The 13,488-nt window shown below is 40.4% G+C and overlaps 1 protein-coding gene across 1 annotated transcript; it reads left to right on the top strand.

The window, feature by feature from the left end:
- Positions 1–721: 721 nt before the first annotated feature.
- gap43 (growth associated protein 43) lies at positions 722–11,172 on the top strand. The gene is made up of 3 exons (XM_084148057.1): positions 722–934; positions 6,430–7,054; positions 10,336–11,172. The coding sequence occupies exons 1-3, from the start codon at positions 905–907 to the stop codon at positions 10,410–10,412; spliced, it is 732 nt and encodes a 243-aa protein (XP_084004183.1). The 5' UTR covers positions 722–904; the 3' UTR covers positions 10,413–11,172.
- The last annotated feature ends 2,316 nt before the right edge of the window (positions 11,173–13,488 follow it).

Genomic DNA, 13,488 nt, shown 5'->3' with positions numbered 1-13,488 from the left:
GGATCCTGTCTTCGTGTGTCTGGAATCTGCTCACCTCCTCTCTCTCCCCCTCTCTGGTCAAAAGAGGGGGTGGGGGCTCTCACCACAGTGTGCATTGTGCCTGGTCATCACAGCAGATTCTGCGCAAATTTGGTCAGAGAGGAGGGAATGGAGCTTGGCTGCTGCCACACCCGGCCTTCCTCCTCTCCTCCACGGCCACGGCACTGTGAGAGCTGGGAGTGTTTCCATGTGAACAGAGCACTGAAGAGAAATTGACGTGTGTAAGCATTATCACTCTGTTTCACACATCCTCATTGGCAGCAACATGCCGGTGTCTCTGCCAGAACAGGGAATTGGCATAGGTAAATTAGACTGGAGCTTGGCGTATTTATTGATATTTACCAACAGCAGTGACTGAGTGGGATTTAAGCAGGAAAATACCCTCTTTAATATAAAAGCTATTCAACAGTGTAAGGAGGGAATTAAAAAAATAGAGAAAAGGCTGAAGAATGGGAATTTTCTGTTGACAGATTGGATGTATTCAATCATTCATACAAGGAAGGAGCCGTGTGTAGGGTGGGGTTGTAGCTCTCGCCGGTGCAAGGCTGCATGCCGGTCGCCTGTGGAGGAGAGAGGGGGAGGGAGAAGAGGGGGATAGGTTCATCACAGAGAGAGAAGGAGGGGGTGAAGAGAAGGAGGGGTTTTAAAGGGTGGTCTTGTAGTCATTGTTAGCCAGCAAGTCAGAGAGAGGCGCGACCAGGCAGACAGTGAGTGTGTGTGCAAATTGTGATGAGTAAAAGCATTAGGCGACTCAGCTGTTGATACAGCCAGTGAGCGTGTGCGAGAGCGCGAGAGCGAGGGAGTGAGAGAGAAGTGTAAGGCAAAAAGGAAAGAAAGAAGGGAAAAGAGAAAGGATACTACAAGTATGCTGTGCTGCATAAGAAGAACAAAACCGGTAACTGCTTTCTTTACAGATTCTCTCATTCATATCTGTCATTTTCAAAATGTGTAAATTGTTCAACTTTTGGACTAATTACTTCAGTAACTGATCTGAGGATATGCTTGTCTCATTTTCTTGTCTTCTTGGCTCACTGGGACTTCAGTGATGTCTCGGATGGAAAACGGACACGCCTTGTTAATGTAATTATGTTTGAATGAGTGTAGTAGCCACAATGCTTCCAGACCTCACCCTGTAATAGCAGTAAGATGAGCCTGTAACATGATGCTGAGGTCTTTTATACTATTATCGATCCACTACTTTAAACACTGAAAGATGTATTGATAGACACTTGATGCACCTGTTTGCTGCCTTCTGTGATTGCCTTACCTGCTTTGTACTGTAATCATGAAGACTGGGGATACCACCTCCATTGAGCACAATACTGTCTTATTACCTTAAGGCTGCTCTTAATTGATGCACTAATAGCCGCAAAAAAAAATCATATTTCGGTTTTATCTCTAAGAAATAAGAGGATAGAGAAGCATGTTTGCTGAGGAAAAAGGGTGGGGTAAGGATCCACTGACTAAGACTCAACTCCTCTGGCACGGTGTCTCCAGGGACTACAATAGGAATAAATGAGGACCTTAAAGGGATTAGCACGGCTCTGGGGTTAAAAGTGTATAGTGTCAATTAGGTCTACACATGTTTATGGGTGCATAGTTGTGAAAAAGCAGATTAATACATACAAGAGAGCTGCTTTCTCAGAAAAGGAAGGTGTTGTGAATCTACGGGTTGGTCTTGGAGGTGTACAGTAGGAGATAATACCTTGATGTAAGTAGCTATCAGAAGGTCTTTTTAATTAGCACAGAGCTATCTATCTGCAGAAGCTATCAAGAGTATCGGAATTTTATCGGCTTCATAAAGCACTGGATTCCATCAACACCTGATTGCTGCTTAAATGTCAGCATGTATGAGTCATTTTAGCTCAGCCAGGCTGCACATTGCAATGAAGTGGGTGAGGCATCCCTCTTTCTCTCTCTCTCACACAGCTTTAATACTGCATTAAACCCTATCTCCACACAATGCTGCTATCTGAATCATACACTACACTTACCACAGGGAAAATCGTCTCCCATGCAGCAACCAGCCCTTTCTCTGCTTTCTGATTATGAGGACTGGATAATGAATGAATGAAGTCTCTGGGATTTAGACGGATGAACAGAAAGCATATAAATGGTGCAACAAGAGAGATTGCTCTCAGCATGCTGTTAAAAGCACAGAGAGCTACACACCCATGTAGCAGCATCAGTAGCAGCAACCGGCTTTTTCAACGGAGCCACCAGCCCTCGCTGTCAGACCAGCCGTGATTGTGGAGCCTTTGTTCAAGGGAGAGAAAGCAGACTAATTTAATTAAATAAGGGTGTCTATTATGGCTGGATATTATTTGGTTGCAAACATCCTTCTTGGGGCCATCGAAAACATGTACAACACTGCTCATCAATTCACCGTCCTGGGAATAAGGCGTGTGTCGGAGAGGCATGGGGCTGTGCGGATAGGTGAATGTATTCTCCTCCACCTGAACCCCCCCCCCTCTCCTGCAGGAGGAGGGAGAGGAGAGGAGACAGCTGGATGAAAGGGTGTGGTGCTGTGCGAGTGGGTAGTAGCAGTTCAGGGAGAATGGGGGAGATTCAGCTGCAGACTGCAACCCTGCCTGCCTGCTTGCTCTCTAGTCTTTCTCATTCCCATCTACTAGAAAAACAGACATATATCATGCTGGGATGTATTCAAGGATATACATTTACTCTACATATTGCGACAGACACAATATATTTATTGGCAGACTTTTTTTTTACCGTCTCCCTGTCTGGTTTCAGTGGTCGTGTGTAGGTTACACTGTGAGAGCCAAGCTATCTTTTTAATACACACACTGATTTAATTGAAACACACATACAGATAATTAGTGTTGGTTTACTGAGATAAAGGCAATATAAGCCTACCTCATTTGCATATCTACATATTTCTGTCCTTGCATCAGCATCGATGTAGAGGAGCCAGGGAGCGTCTGCTTGAGTGAATAAGAATAGAAAGAGGATACATACCGGCTGTGTGCATTTGTGCAAGCAGCAGTCTCATTCCCCTCTTGTGGCAAAGTCCCTAATGGTTTCCAAACTGAGACAGTGGTCTGACGTGGGGGATGGTGGCTGGCTACCGTTGAAAGATCCATCCATAAACCCACTGTGGGGTGTGGTTCACACAGGGTTGCCGACCCAAGGACAGTGGCTGGGGCCCGAGATGTATACATTTGTCTTTCAGATACCGTAGCTGGACTTTTATTGGTGATGTTTCATCTACAGGCAATCAACTATCTAAAAGGGCAAATGCAACTAGTGTTCTAGGGAGAGAGTTTTGAGATATGCTCATTTTATGAATGGAAAGATAATGCACTGAGTGACATAAAGGAATCAGATTGTTGTTTAAATACAGTTGGAGCTGTCTCAGGAGTCTGGGTTTCAATTGACATATGAATGCTTTTTAACATCAATTGATTATTCAATTATTTATAGATCTTCAATGATTAAGGTTTAAAAGGGATATAGGCTTGTTGGAAAACACCATTGGAACTGTCTATATAGAACTTACAACAAAAAAAGCAGACCTCTGGTTGTAAGACAGTTCCTTATGTCAGATTATATAATTTTTCTGTGTCTCAAAATTATGTTCTATATTGCTGTAGGTACATTGGTTAACAACAGACATAAACATGCAAATATATTCACTTGGGCATTCTACCATTCATATTACATGTCTGAATCATGTGTCTGGGAAGCCGCCTTCTAACATGGCAGGTAGACTACTGTTTTGTGGGTTGAACGGACAATAAACTGTAAATAGGCTACAATTGACTGTGGTAAAATTGTTGTAAAATCAATATAATTCTATGCTCTTATTAAAAAAAGTATAGTTGGTCTCAATACATTTACCCGACTGAACAAACAGAAATCTGCCTAAAATCCCCAAATGTACAAAGAAATACAGAATCTTCCCTTAATATCATAATGATGTCATCTCTCATATTCCCAAAACAGTTTACAATTACAGTTTAGTAGATGCTCTTATCCAGAGCGACTTACAGTGGTGATTGCATACATTTTTCATACTGGTCCCCTGTGGGAATTGAACCGTCATTTTTGGTAGATTGTTATTTTTAGGAGATGCTCTTATCCAGAAGCAATTAGGGTCAAGCGCCTTGCTTAAAGGCACATCAGCAGATTGTTCACCTAGTCAGGGATTCAAACCAGCAACCTTTTGGTTACTGTCCCAACACTCTTAACCGCTAGGCTACCTGCTGTCCTTCTCAATCTCCATAAGTCATTCTTATGGTGACTCACAACTCCAGTAAGTCATTCTATTTGAGTAAGTGCTTAGACCAAAATTTGGCAATTGTGAGCACCTATGAGATCATTCATATTAAACGTACCATTACGGCTGTGAGGGTGTGCCAGACACACTAAATTCAAATCCTACTCTAACAGTCTATCACATCTCACTACTCCATTAGCTATATAAGCACTTCAGTTCACTCAATTATTCCAAAATCATACATTTTCAAGCCTTTAAAAACATTATATATTTATTGGTAGCAGGTGGTTAAGACATCTTTCTTCTCCTAAACGTGCCACACACACGCACGCGTGCACACGGGCACACACACACACACACAGTGACCCTGAACAAACGCCCTGACCGATGGAACCGCCAGCCCCTCCCTGCTACCCTGATTAGCAACCTGATTTATGGTTTCCTATTGGCTGCTTTCCCAAGGGGTCAGGTACAATTTCGTTCATGGTGACATATAGTCTTTCATAGCCTAAACCAGTAGATTAATCCATTTTCGGTTACTGTACCACCAACTGAATTTAGCTCTGCCCGGAATACACCTGAAGTACCCCTAATGTGCATTTTACCAGTAAGCCTATGGTCTCATGAGTCTTCTCAAGTACCCCCACGGGTCCTAGTACCCCTGGTTGGGAACCACTGGCCTAAAACAGCAGACAGGGCACTGAGTGATGAGTTACATGTAGCACTCTGGTTGTCAAGGTAACCTTTGATCGTTTGCGGGAGGATGGCTGTGCATCTTGACGAGGTAGCAACCAAAGATGGATCCACAAAGAAGCTTCCAGGAATCTAGTAATTAAACAACGATGTACGCCTTTTTTAATAACATAGTAATAATAACATAATGTATGTTATTATGACTATGATATTTAAAGTGGTGTTCAACATAATGATAGTAACCGATTACAGTATCTAAAAACATAGCAAAACAAATACTAATTGGAACATTAGATTAATCATCAAGACATAACTGATCCACATGCAGCACTCTTTGGTTTATTATGCAACGAGACAAAAATAATTACGTATTCGTAACAAGAAGCAAGAACCCCTCGTGAAAACATCACATTGGGTAACATCATGAAAGCCAAAGCATGTGACACTCTTAGCTACATCATGGATTTAGAATCACAGTCTCTTTGATTTGGTTTAGGCCACACTGCCTGTTATGTTTGTGTTACATTGGTTCACTCTATTATTTTCAGATTAACATAATTTGTCTGTATGAGATAAATGCATAATTCAAATCAATACAATCTGTTTATTTATTTATTCATTTTGAATGTATTGATCATTTTTTGCTTTGTCAATTTCAACATCATTGTTTATTTTTCCTTATTTCACTTCATTTCTTTTTCATTAGATTTATAAGAATCACAACACAGCCCTCTATTTGATGGACCAAACTAGGAATCCAACTATGGATCCAGATACTGTATAAAAGGTAACATCTTGGCGCTCTATACATGCTCCAACACCTATTCCTAATCTTTTCCTAAACTCTGCTCCAGTCATGGCCACCAACGTCTTACACCCCAAACCTGAACAACCCTGCTCAGATCCACATCCCACTCTCACCTCCTGCTCGGACTGTACCTTCTTCTGCCTTGAACTATCCACCTTTATTCTACCTTAATTCTACACATAACCTAGTATCTATTGTGGGTGGTGGGTATGTTGATGGGATGTATTATTGGAGATGCCTTTTGGAAGTGTTCTTATTCAGAACCATTGGGATTGTATGTGAATAACATCCAATGCCGTTCACCACAGTGGAATGCTATCTGTTCATCTGCCACGATAAGAGAAGCTATTGGTTGGATGTTGATATAACAGGGCTACACAATAGTTACTGTCACTCACTATTTGGCAGGCCCATTGAGTATGTGCCTCTGATACCACTTCATTGGAGACTTTTCGCATTTAGCCATAAGGATGGGATGCAGCAGCTTTCTAAGAGTTTAGTAGGTCACCGGAAGGGTACCTGTTTGGTTCTTGTTAGTTAGATAACAATAACATTGCTTCATTTTAGGACAGACACAAAATGTCAATAGTGGTGATTTGTTGTCCTCTAATATGCTCATCACTTCTTGGCATCCTGTCTCTTTCCCAAGGTTGAGAAGAATGAAGAGGCTGACCAGGAAATCAAGCAGGATGAGAAGAAACCAGAGGACAAAGCCCACAAGGCGGCCACCAAAATCCAGGCCAGCTTCCGTGGACACATACTCCGGAAAAAAATGAAAGATGGAGAGGAGGATGAGGAGGCCAGTCCAGCTGTCCCAGAGGAGGAGGCGAAGGAGGCAGCAGACGGAGAGGAGGAGAAGAAGGAAGATGTCCCCCCTGCGACTGAGCAGGCTGCCGAGGAAAAAGCCCCCACTGAGATTAAAGAGGAGGAGACGAGCCAAGCCAAAAGCCCCACCTCAGAAAAGCCAGCAAACTCTCCTGCCCCTGTCGCCACCTCGCCCGTGGCAGCAGCAGCCTCTCCCACTGCAGCGGCAGCGCCTTCAGAGCCTCCCAAAGAGGAGGCCAAGGCAGAGCCCAGCAACACCAAGGAGAAGCCCAAAGAGGTGGACAGCAGTGAAGCTCCGGTTTCTGCCCAAAACCCCTCCACTGATTGTGTTGAAAAGAGTGTGGAGGGTGGTGCTGCCCAGGAGGAGTCCAAACAAGCCGACGTGCCTGCTGCTACTGTCAGTGAGACGGCTGATAAGGAGGAGCCTCACCAAACACAAGACAAAAAAGGTAGGCCTTATTATCACCCAGCCTCTGAGATGCCCATCCATGTAGATGAGCTTAGAAATAGGCAACAAATACAACACAAAACAAATAGTCTACACAATAGCTTGAATAATACATTTATTATTAATAATACAATTGGCTGTGAGCCAAATTTACAAAATGACATCATGTCAAGATGTTACTCATAATTTCTTTACATTATCTTTGATTGGTTATATTACCTTAGACTAAAAACTATGAGAGAAAGGGGCAAATGCTCAGTAGGTTATCTTGTTCCAGTCCAGGAACTCCCAGACTGTATGATGTTGCCTACCTAATGGAATATGTGCAGAATCCTCTACAGGAGGATCAATGGCTGAGTCCTAAATGGCACCCTATTCCCTACGTAGTGCACTGCTTTTGACTAGAGCCCTATGGGCCCTGGTCAAAGTAGTGCACTTTATAGGGTACATGGTGCCATTTGGGACACGAGCTTAGACAGGACTGGGAGAAACTAGGTCATAGAGGCTGCACTCTCTGCAGGTTATCATAGTTACACTTACTGGGATACCTGGCCATGGTTTTTAGACTTACCGAATGATAAATGACTTCAACTGGTGAATGATAAATTTCTTAAACTGGTGAATTATAAATTACTTAAACTGGTCAATTAAGACGGAAACCAGCAGACCGTGAAGACAAGCATGACTTGGAATGGCTAACCATCATTTGAAGCACTAGACAAATGTAGGTCATAAAGACCAATGTAAAGGATATTGGACCAATTTAAAGGATATAGGACCAATGTAAAGGATATTGGACCAATGTAAAGGATATTGGACCAATTTAAAGGATATAGGACCAATGTAAAGGATATTGGACCAATTTAAAGGATATTGGACCAATGTAAAGGATATTGGACCAATTTAAAGGATATTGGACCAATTTAAAGGATATTGGACCAATGTAAAGGATATTGGACCAATGTAAAGGATATTGGACCAATTTAAAGGATATAGAATCAATGTAAAGGATATTGGACCAATGTAAAGGATATTGGACCAATTTAAAGGATATTGGACCAATGTAAAGGATATTGGACCAATGTAAAGGATATAGGACCAATTTAAAGGATATTGGACCAATGTAAAGGATATTGAACCAATGTAAAGGATATTGGACCAATGTAATTTTTGCTTCAGCAAAAAAAGGAAAGGAGGCTGCTCAACAATATTGACAAAAACTCTAAATATTTTTGTATTCAATATGTAGCAGTGGAGGTGTTTAGATTATCTGTCTGGTATATTCAGAAACACAATGAAACACAAGACGGTGTTGTTGCAAGACCTTGCGCAGAAATATTATTGATGGAGACTTTCATGATAAGTTAATGAATGACTGAATCAACTTTATTGATCCCCAGAGAGAGAAATCTGAATAAATAATAAATGAGCTCATCTTCTAGGATGGGTTGAAATGTCTATATTTTCACAGTGATGCATGGTTACCACTCCCTTACCTGAAACCTGCCCATTGATTGCCCGTAGAATACTAAGTGCTGTGTGAGTCATGTATCATGAGTGACATGCACTCAAGTCTAGCTCCATCTCTGATTCCCAGTGGATTACCAGAGAAGATGATGATTAAAGTCAATGCAGTCAGGATGACATCATTACCTCCATGAAATGAGGAGAATAGCTTTGATTGGAAACAACATCTAAATGTCATACTAACAACTCATAGGGAAAATAACTCTTAACCCTGTGAGACCCAATGTTGCAAAAATATGTTTCCTAAACAAAACAATTATGCCAAACACTACACAGTGCATCTCCTGAGACCCAGATGTACTGTATCTCTTAGTAGTATTTGTTGTGTGTTGGTATGGTTATTGTGGCATCAGTAGCCTCTGAAACATTAGAAAACTGTCCACTCGTCTGAGACCACACTGGTCCCCTACACAAGCATGTTGTAGCCATCTATGCAAGTACATGACTTTAAATATGTTTTCCTGTCTTCTCTAAGATGTAGTGATTATGTAGAAAAAAATATATAGAGAAAAAAACATTCTGAGCTAGAGCTGGAGGTAATTTTGTACGCGCTGCAAAAATGCAACATTAGGCTTGAAGGGTTGCCAAACTGAGACATTCATATATTCAAGTAAAACATTGTTTCCCTTCCAAAATCTGCAAATAATATGGACATCCAAATACTTCAAGAGTAACTTTGATGTCCCTTCTACACATCAAAAGAACAAAAATGAATATATATTAAAAGAATACTGCCATTGATGACCATTCATTTTATGGTAAAGAAGTAAGATAGGTTATCTCTCCAAAATAACCCAGAAACGACAGCCAAATATGTTATCCATACATAGAAAACCCACAAAATAGTTTATCCTGTTTTTGATAGTTAAATACAAGAGTTTGAATTCGATCAATGTGCCTATTTCAGACATAATATGACTTCATTTCAAATGTATATACCATTAGACAATATTTTCCATCACATGTAAATGTTTTTGATCCATTTTGATGTGATTTTAATAATTTCAGTTTTCTTACCACACATTTTTGCTACCATTGAAGCCCAACGTTGAATTGTTTTCTACAAACTTGAAATCCCAAAAAACAGATTATTTTCATAATCAGAGGCCTATTACAAGTATTTCTGAAGGATAAAAAATTATATTATTTAGATCTATGCTTAGGTCTCACAGGGTTAAAAATCTGACTTAATAGTACAATTGCAATAAAATAGTACTCAATAGTAAATCATAGATATTGGTGTAAATGTGGGCCAGCTGTTCTGAAAACAGAGTAGATTTAGTTTTGGACTTGGGAATCCCACCTAGCAGGTTCTGAGAGGAAGGAACAGCAAGTCTCTGCCCAAAAGAAGCCATATGCCTTTTTGTAAGCATGTTAAGTAATAAGTGAAATATAACATTGTGACAGCCACAGGCATATACAGAGCTCTTTATAATGGGTCTCTGTAGCCTTTTTATTATTGTATTTCACACAGTCCACTGAGAATAAACAGGTCTCCACCTCACCGCTTACATTACTTAAACATGTAGGCCTGATCAATACACATTTTGTTACTGAAAAATTGAATATTTTCACACGCAAAATGCTAACATTCTCTCTCTCTCTCTCTCTCTCTCTCTCTCTCTCTCTCTCTCCTTCCTTCCTTCCTTCCTTCCTTCCTTCCTTCCTTCCTTCCTTCCTTCCTTCCTTCCTTCCTTCCTTCCTTCCTTCCTTCCTTCCCTCCTTCCTTCCCTTCCTCCCCATTCCTTCTTTCAGATGCTGCTGAAGAATCCCAACCAGCTGAGGCCCCAGAGGCAGACCAGGAGTCCAAGGAGGACCAAGAGAAAGTTTAACATAGAGAAAAAAATTACTATGATTACAAATGAATTTAAAGGGTGACTCTTTTCCTTCTGAATGTGAAGATAGTCCATTTTTATTTGTTTGTCATTTTTTGTGTGGCAATGATTTTCTTATGTTGGGGGAGTTTCCAACATGTGTTTTTTGGTTCAAGCTATAAGTGGTATGATTTGGGTATGCTCTGTATCTTACATGATTGAATCGATGGTTGGATGTATCCAAGTTTTGAACTGAGTTTCAAAATCCTACAAAGCAGGACAGGACATTTTCATATTCTGCTTGAGTTGATCAAGCTTGGTTTAGATTCTTTGAGTAATCAGTCCTTCCCCATTCCGCACTTACACAACTAACAAGTCTGAGGTGATTTTCACGACTTTACGGAAAACGATAAATACTATGACATAAATATTGTTGGCCCCACAACTAAAATCCCCCTTCCAAATTACATGATTAGCATGAACCATCTAACAAGTTGCATGGGAACTCTTCCGCTAAGAGGACCTTTTCACAGTCACAATACAAAAAAAATGTGGCTTCTATTTGATGTCCTTGGTGTTGTTATGACCGTTTGATATGAATTGGAATTACTCTTGCACTGATGTTAAAAAGAAAATCAAACAAACAAAACTAAAAAACGTTTCCTATGTTCCAGTGAGTGCAATGTCCAGTTTGAATCTAAGGAGTTAAATTGTGAAAAAAATCAAATAATGGTTTCAATGTCTGTTTTCAAAATAAAGCAATGTGCCAATTACCATCATAAGTTGTGGAATATATTTCACCTGCCAAACAAAATATTTGGTAATGAAGGCTAATGATAAGCCACTTTCACATAAACCCTGAATTAGAGTATAATAGTATTATTTTTCATGAGATCTAGAGACATCTAGTGGAGCGTGGTAGTACCTGCAGCTTAGGGCTTGGGGCTCGATTCAATCCGTACTGCTGAAGTTCAGCACTATAGCGCAGTTACATTTTGAAATGTATAGGTAATTTACGATTGAGTCGACCAATGCAGTGTTTACCATGAAAGCAGTCCGCTAACTCGGGAACATTGGCATTACTATCACGCTTTGTGGCAGCTCTTCAACACTACATATTGAATAGAGTCCCTGGTATGAAACAATACCCAGCTATTAACTTATTAGTAACAAATGCTATACTTTTGGGTCTCGATTCAATCCATATCGCTGACGTTCAGCGCTATAGTGCACTTGAAATTGAAAGGTCATTTCCGATTGAGCTGACATATGGAGGGTTTACAGTGAATGCAGTCTCCGCTAACGCAGGAACATTGCCTTTAAATGTCAATCGATCTACAACACAGATTTTCAGCACTACGGATTGAATCAAGCCCAATTGACTTGATAGTAAAAACATACTGGTGGTTAGCTCAGTTTTTTTTTTTTTTTTTTACTAAATAGGTTATAGATACACCCAATCTTCCATACTCCCAGTATTTGGCACAAACACTTCCAGTTGGTCAGGTCTGTGTTGGAGGATCAGCTAGTGTTTCATAATCACCAGATATATTTCTCATGAAGGATGGACTGGTGCATGTGCTTTCCAGGGTTAGGGTCAATTCCCATTTAATGTCATTCTTTATCTCAATGGGGCCTCCTGATTTAAAGGTTAGATAAAAACGCTACAAGGCTCATAGAAAATGAATAGACTATCCAGTTCAGGAGTTCATCAGTGTCCATATCAGTGGCCCTTTCCTTCTATAAAGGCTATCATTTCCATCAGACAACTCAAATGACTGTATCTACTGGCAAGAGTTCTCCTTACAGGGATCTCACTGTTCAGATAGCTTTGTCAGTGTCATTTCCAATGTCCAGAGTTAACTGGCTAGAAAGTGGCATAGAAACCCCTCTCCTTTTCCAAAACAGATGTATCGTTTTTCAAGCACTCCAGAAATATACAGTATAGGACACAAATCTCCCAATGAGAATTACAATATGTATATTATTTTATTTGCATGTTACATGGTGATAAACACAATTGTACCAGGGAGATACTGTGTTTCAAGCGTTCTCCAAAAAGATTACTCATTGACATCTCAATCCACATTCAAATACAGAACACTGAATTCAAACAAATTGATTTTGTTGTCGAAATTCTTTCTTGTTTACCTTTACATACCATTTTTTGAAATAAATCGCAATAACTTTACCATAAATCAAAGGAAATAAAAAACGGGACATTGCTGTGTAATGATTGTATAATTGTCTAGGAATTCCATTCTTGTGACAAAGGGAAGTACAAATGTGACATTCCTCTGTGTCCTACAGTCGAGTATTATCAACAAAGTGAACTTTGGGATAGACTCAACTTAAATATATTCTAAAAACATTTTATATACAGGTGAGATAAATCATAAGATGGTGGGTTACACATGTAACCATAGCTTGGTGGGATGGATAAACATGTGGCCAATGTAAATGACTGGTAATTCATGCCACATGTATCTCTTTCAATGGCTTCAAACAAGCCAAAGTAACTCAACAGGGTGTGCACACACAAGCCAATTTTATACAGCGATGAGATGCAATGTTCATTATTAGTAAGAATCTAGGTAGACATATCAGTCCCCTTCAGTTCCCCAGGTCTCAGTCATAAGGGATCAGGGGCTGTATGCATAGGCTGGGTACAGTGCAGTCAGTTGAGACCCCTCCTCTTGGGAAAGACATCAGCTAAACGTCTGATGGCTCACTGGTTGAGGAGACTGTCAATCACTGCAAGACCGGCCCACTGCTTTCCCCAGTGCTTTAGCTTTGACAGGCAGACAAGTACAGTCCTGCACTCTAGTCCACATGCCTTCCCATTCAGACATGTAAAAACACTTCCCATCAAATTATAATACATACCCCTTTATTTGAGTGAACAGACAGATTATTCATTTCTTAATCAGATTATTTTGTTAATAAACTATCGTCCAGAGGCAGGATGTACAGTAGGCCTAGCATTCATTGTTCTATGAGTAATTGAAAATACAGAGATGACACAGAGATAGATTCTCAGTATAGCACTAAGGCTAACATACAGCAAGTCTGTTTTTTTACCAAGAACTCACTG

This window comes from Coregonus lavaretus (assembly GCF_964263955.1).
Source record: "Coregonus lavaretus genome assembly, chromosome: 30".
In the NCBI taxonomy this organism is placed as follows: domain Eukaryota; kingdom Metazoa; phylum Chordata; class Actinopteri; order Salmoniformes; family Salmonidae; genus Coregonus; species Coregonus lavaretus.
Note: the sequence above shows the minus strand (reverse complement) of the source record. Positions and strands in the feature narration are given on the sequence as shown.